The sequence below is a fragment of the Danio rerio genome, chromosome 12, assembly GCF_049306965.1.
Source record: "Danio rerio strain Tuebingen ecotype United States chromosome 12, GRCz12tu, whole genome shotgun sequence".
In the NCBI taxonomy this organism is placed as follows: Eukaryota; Metazoa; Chordata; class Actinopteri; order Cypriniformes; family Danionidae; genus Danio; species Danio rerio.
In genome coordinates, this window is record NC_133187.1 from 4,391,910 (window position 1) to 4,410,417 (window position 18,508).

General features: G+C 35.7%; 2 protein-coding genes across 5 annotated transcripts in view; both read left to right on the forward strand.

Moving 5' to 3' along the window:
- Positions 1–5,609, forward strand: part of nif3l1 (NIF3 NGG1 interacting factor 3-like 1 (S. cerevisiae)) — a 41,812-nt gene extending 36,203 nt beyond the window's left edge. Inside the window, exons 8-9 of one of the 4 annotated variants that reach the window (XM_073917879.1) lie at positions 2,395–2,461; positions 4,987–5,609. In XM_073917879.1, the coding sequence (XP_073773980.1) occupies positions 2,395–2,412 (18 nt within the window). In that variant the 3' untranslated portion in view covers positions 2,413–2,461; positions 4,987–5,609. Of the gene's footprint in view, positions 1–2,394; positions 2,980–4,986 lie in introns of those variants that run through there. The other 3 variants (XM_068224644.2, XM_073917880.1, XM_073917881.1) reach the window with 3 other exon arrangements.
- Positions 5,404–15,930, forward strand: tbx6 (T-box transcription factor 6). The gene is made up of 8 exons (NM_153666.2): positions 5,404–5,609; positions 10,411–10,606; positions 11,425–11,692; positions 13,050–13,193; positions 13,311–13,381; positions 13,499–13,560; positions 13,745–14,006; positions 14,091–15,930. The coding sequence occupies exons 1-8, from the start codon at positions 5,540–5,542 to the stop codon at positions 15,640–15,642; spliced, it is 2,625 nt and encodes an 874-aa protein (NP_705952.2). The 5' UTR covers positions 5,404–5,539; the 3' UTR covers positions 15,643–15,930.
- The last annotated feature ends 2,578 nt before the right edge of the window (positions 15,931–18,508 follow it).

An 18,508-nucleotide genomic window follows, 5' to 3' on the forward strand; every position in this document is an offset into this window, starting at 1 on the left:
AGTGGAGGTGTTGCTCTCGGAGGGAGGTGGATGTCATTACTGTGCAGAGTTTACAGGCGCTGTAAGGCCTAATGGCAGCTAATGTGTTTATGAGGGCCCAGGTGTGCCTCTTTAAGCAACAGTAGCACTACAGCCTCAATTCATACTGCAATCAGAGCAATTGAATGAAATGTGCTGTGTTTTTAATATGGGTCTGAAGGCTTGTTTATTATAGCAGACTGCAAGAGTTCAACGCACAGGTCAGGTTGACAGATTTGGTTGCCGTAAAGTGATTTTAAATGGATAATTGTGCATAATATTAACATTTTCTCTCACTCGTGTCATTCAAAATTGAAAATTAAACACACTTGGGTTTCATTTTTTACTGATTGAACTTAAAACAATGAAGTTGTCCCCCCAAAAAAACGTAATTATTGTGTTGTTACAACTGATTTTAAACAATTAAATTTTAGCGAGTATACACTGTAAAAAGTGATTAATTAAACTAATAAGTAAACCCATTGCCTTAAAAATGGCAAGTTGGTTTTGCTTAAAAAATGTAAGTATTTCTGTTGTGACTTATAAAAATTATAAAAATAGGACAACAGCATCTTCAGTAGAAAAAAATTCCAAAGATGCCGTTTTAAATTGTAAAGAAATCTGTGTTTTTGAAACTAATGAAGACAGCCCATTTCAAGGGAGTTTTTTAATAATGAAGACAGCCGTGGTCAATGATTCATTTAAATGATTTCGCTGGACATGTTTACTGTTCCAAAATATTTTAAATGTTTCAAAAAATAAAATATATTGTGTTCAAAGAGGGGAAAAGTTTTAGTTTTTACCCAGACATTTCAAAAGAACTTATTTTAGAGCAGTCATCACGATACTGTGAAACAGTGATATTTTTATCCAAGGTTATCCTACCGTCAGAATCTTACCGGCCCATGCCTAAACAGTTCAATTTACCCACATAGTACATTTAATTAATAATTTTAAGGCAATGAGTTTACTCACCTTTTCAACTAATAGCTTCTGGAACTTATAAGAAAAACTCATGCCTTTGTGAATGATTTATTTATTTCCACTGTAAAAACAAAAATGCCCATAAAAAAATACAATTTAAAGAAATAGTTTACCTAAACATTCTATTTATATTATTATTATTTTTTATTATTAATATCATCATCATTATTATCATTATTATTATGATGATGATTATTATTATTATTATCATTATTATTATTCGTATTATTGTTGTTGTTGTTTTTGTGGTTATTATTATTTTTATTATCATTATTATTGTTATTATTATTGCTGTTATTATTATTATTATTATTATTATTGCTGTTGTTATTATTATTATTATTATTATTGCTGTTATTATTATTATTATTATTATTATTATTATCATCATTATTATTATTGCTGTTATTATTATTATCGTTATTATTAATATCATCATCATCGTCATCATTATTATTATTATTAGTAGCATTATTATTATTATTATTTTGTTATTACTATTATTATTATTATTCTCATTATTATCATTATTATTATTATCATTAATATTATTATCATCATCATCATCATCATTATTATTATTATTGCTGTTGTTGTTGTTGCTGTTATTATTATTATTATTATCATTATTATCGTTATTATTATTATTATTATTATTATTATTGATGTTGTTATTAAAATTATTATTATCATTATTATTATTATTTTGTAATATCCTACACTTAAATACAAAATCTACTTATTTAAAATGAGCTGAATCAACTTTTGGAAAAAAACATTTGAGACAACATATTTGTTTTATGTTTAATACACCTAAATTTGTCATAACAAGTAAAATTAATTTGTGTTGGGACAAATGAATGTGTGACAACATGAATGAATTGCGTGGAACCCTCCATTTCTTTATATTGAGTTCCACACAGTCGATTTGCATTGAGACAACATGAAGGAATTAAGTTGACATAGTAGTTTGTATTCGCTGCAAAAACCTCAAGAATTGTGTTGTTTCATTTAAAATAAGTAATTGGAACCAACATCAAACGTCATTTTTTGAGTGTGTGTGCATAATTATACAAATTAAGTTACATCAATTCCAAGTTACGATGAATTTATTCACTGTTTTTAAAGAAATAAGGAAACAGATTTACTTACTTTTTCAAAATAAAGTCAACGAATCATTTTAAAAGCAACAGGTTTACTCAATTAATTTAGGTAAAGTGAACTAATCATTTTTTTAGATTACAGAGGCTATAAAGAGTCATAATTTTTAGTGAAGTCTACTTAATCTTACTATTTATTTAAAGAGCGTCCACCTGAAGCATCTGTTAAGCCGTGTGTGCTTGTTAAAAGTCATTTGGATGCAGCGTCTGACGTGCTGTGTTTACCTTACAGACCAAACTGCAGCAGTAAGAACAAACTGTGTGTCCAGACCTCCACCTTCACCAGCAGCTGATCTCAGGCCAGTCATACACTACCTTTTAAAAAATGCTGGGTTCGCATTTGGACAACATGAGGGATTTAAGTTAACTTGTTAGTTTTTACAAATATAAGTGGATTGAACTTAAAACAATTAAGGTGTCCTAAAAAACTCAAGAATTGTGTCGTTTCAGCTCATTTGAATAGGTACTTTGAACAAACCAAACCAAACATCTTTTTTTGAATCTACACTACACGTCAAATCCCGTCAGTATTAACTCACTGTAATATCCTTCATCCGGCCAAACCTCAGTCCATATTTGGACAGCAGTTGTGGTACGGACAGTCCGTGTGCGGTGGTGCGATTACATCATACAACACTTGGCATTGAGTAACAGACTGTTTTCATTCTGACCTTCCTCTTCCACTGCGGGAAGGGAATCCACCCGACATCAGCAGTCTGATCCACGGGAAAAAAAACACACATCATTCGCTCTTGAGCACATCATTCACATGCCCTTCCAAATCATAACCACAAATAAATTACAAACATTGTATTTATTTGTTATGTAACGTTAACAAATCATTTTAAGGGAGTTTATTTAATAATTATATATTAATAATATTAATGTAAAATAAAATGAACAGGAATAGTTTATTGTTATTTATTTAAATATTATAATATAATATAATATAATATAATATAATATAATATAATATAATATAATATAATATAATATGATATGATATGATATGATATGATATGATATGATATAATATAATATAATATAATGTACAGTGCTCAGCAAAATTGAGCACACCCCATTTTGAAAATTAATATTTTTGTCCATTTCTCAGTGAATATAGGGCGCGTATTTTAGTGCATTTAAACAAAACGGATTTATTAAACAGATATATTTATTAAAACAATATTTTAGTCACCAAACATATTTGGAAATTGAAAGATAATACAATTAAACTCGAGCAAAATATTGCAAAAATAAATTACAACCTAAAAAATTTCAACTAAACTTTTCTATATTTTTGCTTTTCTTGATTTTTCCTATTTTTAACATTTGTATTTAATATTTCTCTATACTATTTAAATTTGGCTGTACTGTATTTGACCCTTATCGTAAGTTATTTTGTTAGATAAGCTTTAGATTTGGCTTCAGTACTGACTAATCTAATGTATATGCACAAATATCTATTTCTCTATTAAAAATATGAATTTAAACATAGATTTCTGAGGGGTGTACTTATATATGCTGAGCACTGTAATATAATATAATATAATATAATATAATATAATATAATATAATATAATATAATATAATATAACATAACATAACATAACATAATATAACATAACATAACATAATATAACATAATATAACATAACATAACATAACATAATATAATATAATATAATATAATATAATATAATATAATATAACATAACATAATATAATATAATATAACATAACATAATATAATATAATATAATATAACATAACATAATATAACATAATATAACATAACATAACATAACATAACATAATATAATATAATATATTTGTTTTAATAAATTATCAGTTTGCTAAAAAAATTTTAATATCTAAGATGAAATAAAAATAATTTAAATAATTTGTTAATTTCAACATAAATATTTATAGTACATTGTGTTTGAGCAAAAAATGAATAAATAAAAATAAAATCAATTCATAAATGAACATTGGCTAATAATAAATTATGAATCATCAAATTGAAGAAATTTAAACATATACTGTATATGTATATGTATATATTATTGAAGGTTCAATTTTCTGGTATTAATGTGATTTTTTTTACAGAATTTGTTTGTCATACGTTTAAATTTTATAATATAATATAATATAATATAATATAATATAATATAATATAATATAATATAATATAATATAATATAATATAATATAATATAATATCACATAATACATTTACAAAATGCATATTATAGAAATAATATAAAATTTGTTTCAATAAATATTCAGTTTGCTAAAATATTGTAATATCTAACATGGAATAATAATAATAATAATAATAATAATAATAATAATAATAATAATAATTTAAAGTATACATTTTAGCCCAATGTGTATTAACAAAAAAAAAAGAAAAAAAAAGAAAAATAATGTTAACTCATAAATGAGCATTGACTAATAATACATGTAAACTATTTAGAAAATTATTTGTCAATTATTTGTTTCATTAATTTTATCAAGTGGAATAAATTAAAATATCTCCAAATTTTATTTTTATTATTATTTATTTCTATTTTTGTTTTCAATATTATATTGTTCTTGTTTATATATATATTATATACATATATATAATATATATATTTATTTATTTATTATTATTATTTATTTTGTTTTCATCCCGTGTGTACCAAAAAAAGTACAAAATATCCACTATGACTTTTTTTTTTTTTAAATATCTCTGTTCTTGCTGATATGTTTACAACCAATTTTGTAAAAAGCGCCATTTTGATATCATAAACTGAAGACTATTAATATCGCATTTTAGGTTAATTTTGCCAACTGCAAATAGACGAGATTATGAAGGTCATTTACTCAGGAGAAACACCTTACCAGATGACTTGCAGAGTCTCCCTTTAACCCCATTACAGTAGTAAAACACAATATAATAAGATCAAACTGAGACTCCAGCGAATACAAACCAGCCTCTACAAACGAAATCTATTTCTTCCCATTTGAGCAACCTAACTCCAAGTGGATGAAGAATAAACGCAGCAGTGATGTTTTAAGTTTGATGTGTTTATGAGAAAACAGAGCTGTGTTTATTTAGCCGGTGTGTGAAGAGCAGGCCCCAAAAGATGGACCCTGAAGAAAACAGAAGAAGAGGAACGTGTGAAGACTCCACCATTTGCTGAAGTGTGAAGGAGCGCTCACCTATATAACACACGAGAAGACCAGCGCGGGCATTAGAAGACAAGAAACACACAGAGAGAGAAGGGGAAAAGAAGACTTTGAAAGAGATCTCCTCCATTATAGAAGCTCAGTGAAGCTTTGATTTAATATTCGATAAAGACAAACGTGAAGAAAGAGCAGACCGAGACATGCTGGGTGTGGAAATGTACCCTGGTTTGGCTCTGGGACCTCAGAGATTGAGCGACTGCTATTACAGAGGTAAGAAAGCAGCATAGATGTGTGTGTGAGGGTTTGCAGAGGTTTAATGAGACTAGCATTTCTGTGTGGAGTTTGCATGTTCTCCCCGTGTTGGCGTGGGTTTCCCCCACAAGTTCAAAGACATGCGCTAGAGGTGAATTGGGTAGGCTAAATTTTCCATAGTGTATGTGTGTGAATGAGTGTGTATGGGTGTTTCCTAGTGATGGGTTGCCGCCGGAAGGGCATCCGCTGCATAAAACATATGCTGGATAAGTTGGCGGTTCATTCCGCTGTGGCGACCCCAGATTAATAAAGGGACTAAGCCAAAAAGAAAATGAATGAATGAATAATGAGACCAGCTCAAGTTATCACTCGAAAAATTTAGAGTTTGCAAAATGAGGTTTTTCATAGCGATGACAATTATTTTAGGCCCTTTTAAGAGTCATTTAAAGGGATAGTTCACTCAAAAATGAAAATTACCTCATTTATGTTGACAATTAAAGAAGATATTTTGAAGAATGCAGATTGATGGCACTCATTGACTTTCATAATAGGAAGAAAATCACTATGGAAGTCAATTGGTGCCAGCATTCTTCAAAGTATCTTCTTTAGAAACTCAAGTGATTAGCTCGCTCCATCCAATCTTTGTAGAAATATAAAAATATTACTACCTAATTCCCATCCACAACACAAACATTTTTCAATTTACGACCCATCGCACTCCCCTTCTTAACGCTGTCTTTAGATTAGGAATTTACAGCTGATAATAACTAAAGCTGAGCGAATAAATAAAGATTCGACTCGCTCTTAGCTATGCATATTTAGTTATTGATATTATGTCACCATTTTATTGTTACTGTTATTTTCAAATATTTTATTTTATGAAACTTTTGTAAAAAAAGAACATGTTTAGCAGTGGGTAATGTACACTCTCTTAAGTAAAATCATGTGTACACTCTCAGAAATAAAGGTACAGGAGCTGTCACTAGGGTAGTACCTTTTTAAAAAATACATATTTGTACCCAAATAGTCCACAGTGGTACCTAAAAAGTGCATATTCGTACCCAAATGTTACTAAAAAGCACCTCTGAGGCACCATTTTGGACAACAGACACCAAACAGTTAAACGTATTCTTGTGGAATGCCCCATTTTTAATGTTATCAGACAACAATATTTATCTGGAGAGACTTTAAAGGAAATATTTTTAAACGTGAATCCATCTAAAGTTGTAGAATTTTTATCAAAAGGAAATCTTAAAAAACTTTTTTAGATTTTTATCTTATATATTATCATTATTATTATTATTTATATATTTTACCTTGTACATTATTTATTGCTGTTGATGACTTTTAATTGTTAGAATATTTTTACTTGATCTATTTTCTTTTTGCCATGACATAGCCATAGACGCTGAAATGGCAATAAAATTAAAACTCTCTCTCTCTCTCTCACCATTTTGGACCCTTCAGGTACAAGTATGTACTTTTTCAAAAGGTACTGCCCCAGTGACAGCTCCTGTACCTTTATTTCTGAGAGTGTACTGTATATAATGCTTCTATAAATAGGGGTGACCTGTCCCTTTAGGAATGATTGAGTTTATCTTGGTAATAACAACATGTTAAGTCATCATTTTTATGGTTCTCAAAGCAGTGTTAGTAATTTATTCATTCATTCTCTTATCGGCTTAGTCCCTTTATTAATCCGGGGTCGCCCACCGTGGAATGAACAAGCCGAAAAATGAATGACTTTCATAGTAGGAAGAAAATTACTACTGAAGTCAATTGGTGCCACCATTCTTCAAAATATCTTCTTTAGTGTTGATGAAAGATAATCAAGTGATGAGTGAGAAAATTGAAAATTATTACTGATTTTTATTACGTTTTTTGAGCTGACACTTTTTTTTTTTCACTTGGTATGAACAACATTTTGATCATCAATTATTTCGACCCCATAGACCATTTGTATGTTCCTCAAAGCAGTGTTAGTAATTCAAGTGATTTTAATATTTTGGTTTTCTAAACTGATTTATATCTTAGTGATTTTGTTGTTTGTAATAATTTTCTATTTTAGGTTTAATTATCATTATTTTTTAATTGTTGCTTAATATTTATTTCACTCAGACTGTTCACAGTTATTTTTCGCATGTGCTGTCTACTTATCATAACTGGTTGTTGTCTCTTAACCTAGTTTAGTAGTTGGTTAGCTAATAGAACCAAGTACATTCTGAGGTAAGTACACATACAGTTTATTTTGTTTATTCCCCCCCCCCCAATTTCTGTTTAACGGAGAGATTTTTTTTCAATACATTTCTTATCATAATAATTTTAATAACTCATCTCTAATAACTGATTTATTTTATCTTTGCCATGATGACAGTAAATAATATTCAACTTGATATTCTTCAAGACACTTCTATACAGCTTAAAGTGACATTTAAAGGCTTAACTAGGTTAATTAGGTTAACTAGACAGGTTAGGGTAATTAGGCAAGTTATTGTATAATGATGGTTTGTTCTGTAGACTATTTAAAAAAATAATAGCCTAAAGGGGCAAAAAAATGTTCCCCCACAGTCAAACACATGCGCTATAGGTGAATTGAATAAGCTAAATTGTCCGTAGTGTATGTGTGTGAATGAGTGTGTATGGGTGTTTCCCCAGTAATGGGTTGCAGCTGGAAGGGTATCAGCTGCATAAAACATATGCAGGATAAATTGGCGGTTCATTCCGCTGTGGCGACCCCAGATTAATAAAGGGACTAAGCCGAAAATAAAATGAATGAATGAATAATAATAATAATCGAAGTAAACGTTTATGCAACAAAAAGAGGACCTATTGTGGACGCTTTGTACAAGATTTAAATAATTCTCTGATGTCCTTTGAGTGTGTGTGTGGGAAGTTTCAACTCAAAATACTCCACAAATAATGTTTTATAACTCCTCAAAGCTGCCCCCTTGAGGATTTATTCCAAATAGTCTCATTTTAGTGACTGTCACTTTAAATTCAAATGAGATTGTGCTCATTTCAAAAGAGGGCCGGGCTACAAATGCCTGTGTGTCAGCATAGTGGCAGATTCAAAAACAAGACTAACTTTCTATGCTAATAGAGTGGAGGAACTATGACGTCACTTTGTAGGCTAATCGGCTGCTAGCATAAAACTGGTTCCCTCGTGAAAATCCCGATAGGATTTTCCCATAGGCTTTTCGAAGATTGCAAATAATAAGCTCTGTGTTCAAACACAGTTCATTACACTTACACGTTTTGTCCAGCCGGATAATCCTCACACGAAAATACAACTTGGGGCACTTTTGGATCTTAAATGCAAACGCAAGAGTTAAAAAGCTAACATTAGGCTATAAACGGACTACAGAGCCCTCGGGGTGCTCGTCTGTGACGTCAGCCCCACCCTGCTACAGACAACTTATCAAGCTTATTTTTAGAAATAATGTCCATGACAAAGAGCTAATCTCTATGTTTATTATATTATAATCCACGCTATATATTATAAACAAATAAATACGCAAAAATATATAGACCTATGTGCCTTTTGGATCGTTTTTACGTGGGAAATACGTCTGTTTTGCTTTGCGGTTGTTTTTAAAGTTTTAAAACTGCGTGTATAAATCTGCCTATATAGTATTTTCATCAGACATATCTAAATAAGTGTATCGCTCGCGCACACAGCCTGCTTACCTTAACAGACGACAGAAATAAGGCGTGAGGAGGAACAAGTCTATCAAATGCCAGCAAGTTCCATCATCATGGACACAGAGCAACATTCAATATTCCTTTTATGTCACAACGTACAGCGAAAAGCAGCCCATACAGTCACATCTGCTGAACGTTTTATGGAGGAGTGTAAATATTGCAGTTATGACTGAGTAAAATGTGTTCAGATGAATAAAAAAAGACGAAAAATCACTTGATCACGTTAAAATGACAGTTAATATGTCTGTATTTTTACACATTTATTCACACGTTTGCATTACTGAGAGCAGGAGAGAGACAGGCTGCACTGGTGAACAGTATCTTTATTAAAATAAATGATCAACAAATGAATCTGTCTCGACAGCCTTTACATGTGAAGGCATTATCTATACACAATCTGAACTCTTAATTAGAAAAACACAAAAAACTATAAAATACTATTCATGAAAATACCTAAATAACAGACAAATCCAAACGCCCAACACAAGCGTGCTGCGCTCCAGACTAGATCAGCTCGATGACGTATAATGTCTCCGACACCGCCTGTAGTCCCATTTAGCAACTTGATAACACCCGTCTTTTTAAAGAAGCATGGCCGAATTAAAAATTCAAAAGTGTGCTGTAACTGTTGTGTTTTAAGTCGTAGAACAAAACGTGAAAATATCTTGAATTTGTGTTCGCCACGGACCTTATCTAAGCAATTTTACTGAAAACCCCATTCAAAAAAGCCATTGACTTTGGGACGAGGGAACCGGAAGTGCTAAAATGCTAACTCGCTTCCGGGTTTTTGCATACAAATTGACGTCATAGTTCCTCCACTCTATGAGGGAGAGATGGTCACTAGTGGGCGGATCTTTCCCCCTCTGATGACACATATGAAGAGAGAATGTCAATCAAAGTGTTCTGCAGACTGTTTTTATCTAGTGTGATTATATGAAATAACATTAATACTTTTTTACAATCAGTAGCTGGTTATATTCACACACTGATGAAACACAACTGTGTTTAAACACCTTCATAAAAGGGATTTTTGCATAATGGCTCCCATTTAAAGCTTCCATTTAAATTCACTTTTTGAAAACTGTGTATCATCCAGAAGTGTCTGTCTGTCCTGCAGATCGAGATGTGCCGTTGTACCCGTCCACATGTGAGATGGCAGCTCGCGCTCTTCCTCCTGCACTGCTAAAGCCTCATGCAAACACAGACTCTCCTGCCACTCCACAGGACAGCGTGAGGATGGAGCTGGAGAACGCGGGTCTGTGGAAGCAGTTCAGCACAGTCGGGACTGAGATGATCGTCACTAAGAAGGGCAGGTGAGCACATGATGAGCGTAGGTGCATTAAAACAGTGTTTCTCAACCATGTTGAGAGAAAAATCTTCTTTCTGTTAAACATAAATTGGGGAAAGAAAGATATACAGGGGGGCTAATAATTCAGGAGGGCTAATAATTCTGACTTTAACTGTACATCGAGAATGGTTTGAGGGTGAATAAATCAGGGGGTAATTTTCAGTTTTGGGTAATAATAATAATTCCTTACATCTATATAGCGCTTCTCTGGGCACTCAAAGTGCTTTACACATTGGGGCGATCTCCTCATCCACCACCAGTGTGCAGCATCTACCTGGATGTCGCGACGGCAGCCATTTTGCGCCAGACCGCACACTAGCTGATTGGTGGAGAGGAGACAGAGTGATGAAGCCAATCATGGTATGGGGATTGTTAGGCAGAGGTCAGTGGGCAGATTTGGCCAGGATGCCGGGGTTAAGTCCCTACTCTTTTTAGAAAGACGTCCTGGAATTTTTAATGACCACAGAGAGTCAGGACCTCGGTTTAACTTCTCATCCAAAAGACGGCGCTTACTGAGCAGCATAGAGTCCCCTTCACTATACTGGGACATTAGGACCCACACAGACTGCAGATTGGGCAACCCCTGCTGGTCTCATTAACAACACTCCCGGCAGCAACCTAGCTTTCCCATGTTGCCTCCCATCCAGGTACTGACCGGGCGCAGCCCTGCTTAGCTTCAGTGGGCGACCATGTGAGAGTTGCAGAGAGCTAGCTGCCGACGTAAACTCCTCTTTTTAGAAACCCTAGTTGGACCACGTCTAATCCGTCTCTTCTGTTCCTCAGGCGAATGTTTCCTCAGCTGCGGGTGAAGCTATCAGGGCTGAACCCATCTCTGCGCTACATTCTTCTTCTAGACATCGTACCTGTCGATTCCTCCCGCTATCGTTTTCAAGATAACAGCTGGCAGGTGGTCGGAGGAGCAGAGGCTCGACTGCCGGACCGTGTGTTCATCCATCCGGACTCACCGGCGACTGGAGAACACTGGCAGAACCGCACCATATCCTTCCACCGGGCCAAACTCACCAACAACACGCTGGACGCACAAGGATATGTGAGTAAAACAATACCCGTGTTTACATTTGCTGTTAAAGTCGAAAATGTTTAATCCTGTTATCTAAATCAGTGGTCCCCAACCTTTGGTGTGTGGAAATCACCTGTCACTCCGGTATTGTCTCCTAGTATAGTCTGTTCAAAGCTTTTTTTTTCTTGGAGGTCATAGGGTCTTCTTTCTCTTCACTGGGCCTTTTTGCTCAGAGAAAGACGTCTATTTCTTACTCGTTTTGCTAGCTGTTGGGTTAAATTTTAACCTAAGCATAACATGAAGGGGGCATAACATTTAGTAAGTTAGAGGCGTATCTTGCAGTTATTGAGATCCCATTGAACCATGCGAGATGTCACAACAAGATGTTGTTGGTTAGATAAGAGAGCGTTTTCACCAAATGTTTTCCTTAGTTTTCTCCAAATATATCCACAAGCGATTTATTTGATATGTTGTGACATGTTAGTCTTCTTGGCGTCGCCCCCTGTGGTTGCAAATATCAGTACAATGGTGAACGCATCAAGTATGAAAGCCTCCGCAACTCGTGGCTGTTGTTAATAGCCGTGATGGTTGGGTGTAGGTTTGGGGAAGGTGTAGACATTAATAACGATGATGGTCGGGGGTAGGTTTGGGGAAGGTGTAGACATTATAACGATGATAGTTGGGTTTAGGTTTGGGGAAGGTTTAGACATTAATAATGATGATGGTTGGGTTTAGGTTTGGGGAAGGTGTAGACGTTAATAACTGTGATGGTTAGGTTTAGGTTTGGGGAAGGTGTAGATGTTAATAACAATGATGGTTGGGTTTAGATTTGGGGAAGGTGTAGACATTAATAACGATGATGGTTGGGTTTAGGTTTGGGGAAGGTGTAGACATTAATAACGATGATGGTTGGGTTTAGGTTTGGGGAAGGTGTAGACATTAATAACGATGATGGTTGGGTTTAGGTTTGGGGAAGGTGTAGACATCAATAACGATGATGGTTGGGGAAGGTGTAGAGGGTAATAGCGATGATGGTTGGGTTAAGGTTTGATCAGAAGTGCAATGTGTCACCCTTTTAATGTCTAGTTAAAAAGTTTTTTTTTTTATTTGGACCCTTGAAATTGCATAAACATAAAATTATTAAACCTGAAAACTAGTTAGTGTTCTTGTGCTTTTTGTTTTAATTACTGAACTGTATATCAATTTTTACTATTTAATTAAATGTCATTTAAGTGCCCAAATAGTTTTGAGTTTTGAATAACTTGTGAAAGTTATTATGAAGTAGCATTTATTTTATGGCCATTATGTCTTTATGTGAAGCAATATTCTTTACATCTCACCTATACCCCATTTCTAACATTGATTTCCAAACTCTTTTCTGGTAAAGATCATTCTTCACTCCTTGCATCGATACCAGCCACGGGTGCATGTGATCGAGGCCCGTGATGTGCTGATGTGGGGAAGAACTCAGCACTCTTTCACTTTTCCTGAAACACAGTTCATTACGGTCACTGCATACCAGAACAACAAGGTGAAAGAAAAATACATTAATCTGATTAATATATTAAATTATTGTCTGTTTTATATATTGTTCTCTATTACGACAATAAACTAATCATGACTATTCTCTTGTTTTTATTGATCAAAGATCACCGAACTGAAAATAAACTCAAATCCTTTTGCGAAAGGCTTTAGAGAGAATGGCATGAACTGCAAGAAGTAAGTTGCACGCACACACACCAGTTTCAACTAATAGCGCATTTATTATTTAAACACAAAACTTTTTAAGACAGCTAGACTGAGAACATAACATAATTTTTCTGTTGTTTACCCTAGGCAAAGAGAGGCAAGGCTGAAGAGGAAAATTACATCCAGCCAAGAGGAATGTTTGGATATTGGTGAGGATTATAATTATTTACTTCAGAATGTACAATCTCATAAATTCAAATCCAATTAAAAAGTAAATGCAAAGACTTTACTGATATTTGTTCTAGTCTTCACAAAAGAGTACTTTAGTAAATATGGGCTTGCTAATTTTCCATTCTTTCTTACGAAACAATTTTTCTTGCTTCCCTCTCTCAGAGTCATGTGACCCATGTGATTCCACGGAGCTCCTCCCACAATCTGTGGATCTCCCAAGCTCCGCCCTCACCATTATGAACACCGCCCTTCCAATTACAGACTCTGGTTTTCATACAGAAGTGTCATCTCACCCAGATCAGACAGACTCTGACCAAACTCTTGTCCTTGAACAAGCCTTCTTGACCTCTGAGATGCCCTCTTCAATGGAGAGTCAACAACAGACAACCTCTGAAACTAACGTAAACAACGCACTGATGGATGAGTAAGTGCTATAACCTCATAGCTAAATTAAGAGTACACTTTGAGACAACATTATCAATGATTTTTATCTGTCTTTCTATTATAGAACCGGTCAAATGATGGACCTTTCTGGATACACATCATCTTTCCCAACTCCTCAGCTCAGCTCGCATACATCAGTGCCTCAGTCTTCTTCAATGTATTCTGTGGTGTCCTCAACGCAGAGCTCAGACCTTGAGCTTCCACAGGCCTCAAGTATTTCATCTCCACACTCTATGCCTGCATATTCCTCTATACCTTCAGCAGAGTATCCTGGCGTAAATTCCTCTACAGCTATGCCTGCATCTACAACCTCTCTCTCAGACTCATACCCTTCTATCTCACACTCCACCTCTTCACACCTTCTCCAATCTTCATCCTACCATTCTCTTCTTCCAACAGACCAATCCCAAGACAACCTAAGCCCCCATACACCTACAAATCCACCTTTCCAATCAATCCCTGCTTGTCAAGGTACCAGGTTGACTATTGACTCTGGCCAAAATCAGGTGGATGATGGAGGTTTGAGCTCAGCCAATGCGACAACTCCTGCAGTCCCAAACCCAACCCAAACAGCCTTTCCTTTCCCTCCGGTGCAACCCAACAATGACCCTGATCCAACATCCCCTTCATGTCAAAGTCTACCCCAGTCTGCCTTACCATATCAGCAAGTGTCACAATGCAACCAAATTCCCACCCCCTCTGATCCAAATACAACTCCAACCGCATTTCCCTTCCCTCCATCAGAACAGTCCACCCCTAACTCTATTATGGTATCTTCCAATCCAAACACAACAGCCTTCCCCTTTCCCCCTGTTCAGCAGCAACTCAACTTGAGTACCTCTGGACCTAGTTCTTTTCCAGTTTCCCAGTCCTCTGGGTTAAACGCAATTCCAAATCCAGTACATCCAACAACTGGATCATTTTCCTTCCCTTCCACCAGTGCTATCCATCAAGGCCCAATGCAGTCTGTTCCCAACACATTGCACCCTAGCACAGCATACACATTCCCTTCATCTCTGCCCAAACACACTGGTCCTCTCCCAAACCCTGCACCAACTTCTTACCCCTTCCCAACTCCAATCCCACCAGGTCCACATCCTCTCCAGAGTTTGACCCTCCCCTCATCCTGCTCAATCCCGAATACATCCCAAATTCAATCCACCTTTCCCCAGTCATACCATAATCCATCCTTCTCTCACATTCCACCCCAAATGGCAAACCACTCTCAAATCACTTCCCAGTCCTTTCCCCCTCTCCAAACCTCAAGTGCCCCCCAGTTACTATCTCAATCCTCAACTCACCCCCAATGTCCTCCTCCTTCAAACGCATACCCTGCCGTAGCTCCAACTGAGATAGGCACCTTCCCACAACTCAACTCTGCCGCCCCCTATCTACCAGATGTGGTACTGCACCCTTCCATACTTCCTTCTCTCGACCCCTCACTCTCCTCCTCTGCTCCGCCATCCCTTTATAACCCATTTCCTTCCTACTCACTACGTCTTTGCCAGGATCCTCGGTCCTCCCTGCATTTACCCCTCAGGCATATTTATAGACAGCCACAACATGCTCATGGTCAGGGCTCTTACTTTGACCTTGGAGGACGAACAGTGTTCTGAAGAGAAACAGAAACATGACAAGCAAGTCAAGAGCTGGCAAGTGACATGTCTGGTGATGGAAGCACTGCATCGGAGGACCTGTGAGACAACAAGAGATGAACCAAAACACTGTAGTTTAAAGTGTAAAATTTTAAAGTAAACCCTGATTCTGCTGTTCTTGAAATAGTTTCAATGCTTTTGTGTGGTTTTATTCAGAGTAATGCTTGATGAAGTTGAATAATGATGTATATTTTTTTCGTATTTCTCTTCATACCCTTGAATTACCAAATAAAATTTTAATGAGTTTAATTGATTATTTTAATATTGCTATTTTTTAATCTTGTGTGTTTGTGTGAATGTCTAAATATACAAAATACACAATCTATGTTGCCAAAAACTTTTTTTTATGCCAAAAAAAAGTATTTGGATGCTAAGGATAACATAATGTACAATTCTTGGCTGTGTGACCACCAATAAAGAAATCTGATACATGGAAAATGTGCCATTTATGTACATGACAGACAAGTTTATATTTGAATTTTACATGTATAAAATTTCATATATGCAACATATATTTAGAAATTTTAGAAAAATGGCTTTTTATGTTGTTTTCAACCATTGGAATTACTGTATAATAAAAATATGGAAAATATTAGATATATGAACATATATATTCATTCGACTCAGTGCCTTTATTAATCAAGGGTCGCCACAGCAGAAAGAACTGCCATCTCATCCAGCATGTGTTTTATGCGTTTTTGCGGATGCCTTTCCAGCCGCAACCCAGTACTGGGAAACATCCATACACTCTCACATGCGCACACACACTCATACACTACGGTTAATTTAGCTCAATTCAGTTTATGAATGGGCAACGTCTAACAATTTGGCATTGTAAGATGTCTAATGGCGGTGGTGAATAAAGATGATGATGGACGATGTCATCGTCGTCGTAGGCAGTGGTAAATTAATTATGTATAACTAATTAATAACGAATTAATTATTTGTGGCCTACTGTTTCAACTACCTGACCCGCACAGTCTTTGTTTTACCCACAACCAAATCCTAAATAAATAAAGATAAGTTATCTGTGTCATTATAATGGCATTAACAAACTTGGTAAAAAGGTGCACAACCAACTGGATCCAACCAGTTCTGAGTTCTGGAACAAACCAACAGTATCTGAGGTTTTCTCTAAAATTACTAAGTACGAGTGTGAAAGATTGAAGCAGTGTAGAGACTCGCTGACTGCCTGTATACACTGTCTGGAGCTCATGACAGAGTGTGTGTGTGTGTCTGTGGTCACGTGATGTGCGTTTTCAGCAGTATAGTGTTGAGGGAATGCTGTTCAGAAACGCTAGGTGAAACGTCAGAGGGTATATGAATCATTTTCATTCTAAAATGGCATTTTAAAACTAAGACATATTAGTGTAAACAGGGCCTCAGTGTGTATTTTTCGCAAGCGGATTTGCGACGGGGGCGGGGGATCGCGATGCCGGCTCAGCATCTTGTCTATTGGCGATGGACGATGGCATTGTCTATTGACCCAACCCTAATTCAATTCACTTATACCACGTCTTTGGACAGTGGGGGAAACACCCAGAGGAAACCCACGCCAACATTTGAAGTGGTTCAAAAACTTTTATCAAATTTGTCCTAAAACTAGAACAATTTTGAAAAACCTTTTTAAATTCACTTGAAATGCTGACTACTGTATATTTGAACATGTAATTACAATGTTTGGAAAAAATATTAAAACATATTTTATATGTCATTGTATGTCATTTATGTACTTTGCATATATTGCCATATATCAGATTTCTATGTGGGCATAGATGTATCACATTAGCTACATTAGCTTAACACTAAAGGCTCGTACACACCGGGATGCTTTTCGTTAGCGTTTATCGTCAGCGTTTTACGGGACGTTTTTCCGCATTCAAACCCAAGCGATTTTCACTGCCGTCAAACAGAAGAGTATGACAAATCACTTCTTGACGTTAGATGGTGCTACACAACTTTAAGTTTCTGACACCCGCTTGTAACACAGAAGAAGAAGACAATGTTAACGCTTGTTGTTATGGATGGTTCAAGTAGCAGCTCTAGCGATGAAGAAATGATTATTGTTCACAGAGCAATAAGCAGCTCCACGTTGATATCGCCTCTTGGCATCTTCTTCAACGTGCACTCGCATTGACAGTTTTGTGCTTGAGCGCCTCCAAGTGCCGTTTACTGTAACTTCAGCAGCTCCGTGCACGTAAACAAAAGTGCCAATCTGATTGGTGGAGAAGGTTTTAAGGCGGTGCGTCAAACCAAAACAACGAGCATGAGGCGTTTTTTAAAAATGACGCTTTTGCGCCTGGCGTTTTGCGTTTTGGTGTGTGCGATCACATTGACGCCCTTTATATAGTCACGAGGCGTTAAACGTCAACAGAAAACGTAAGCAAAAAATGTCTCGTGTACACGGGCCTTAACCAGAAAGTGCAAACATACCTTGCATACTAGTCATTCATTCATTCATTTTCCTTTGGCTTAGCGGACGCCCTTCAAGCTGCAACCAAGTACTGGGAAACACCCATACACTCTCACAGTCACACACACATATACACTACAGCCAAATTAGTTTATTCAATTCACCTATTGCGCTTGTGTTTGGACTGTTGTGGAAACGGGAGCACCCGGAGGAAATCCACACCGACACAGGGAGAACATGCAAACATAAAACTGACCAAGGCGGGGACTCGAACCAGCGACCTTCTTGCTGTGAGGCGACAGTGCTAACCACTGAGCCACCGTCACGCCTCTTATATACCAGTGCTCATAAAATAAAGTCAGATATTAGTAAATCTAGTATTGTTTCCCTGCTAAAAAATCCAGCTTAAACCAG

Bases quoted from the DNA above. Each gene is read 5' to 3' on its own strand.
- tbx6 (NM_153666.2), top strand. From the start codon at position 5,540: ATGCTGGGTGTGGAAATGTACCCTGGTTTGGCTCTGGGACCTCAGAGA. The intron at 10,607-11,424 runs GTGAGCACATGA...TCTGTTCCTCAG, and splicing joins ATCGTCACTAAGAAGGGCAG to GCGAATGTTTCCTCAGCTGC. The intron at 14,007-14,090 runs GTAAGTGCTATA...TTTCTATTATAG, and splicing joins AACAACGCACTGATGGATGA to AACCGGTCAAATGATGGACC.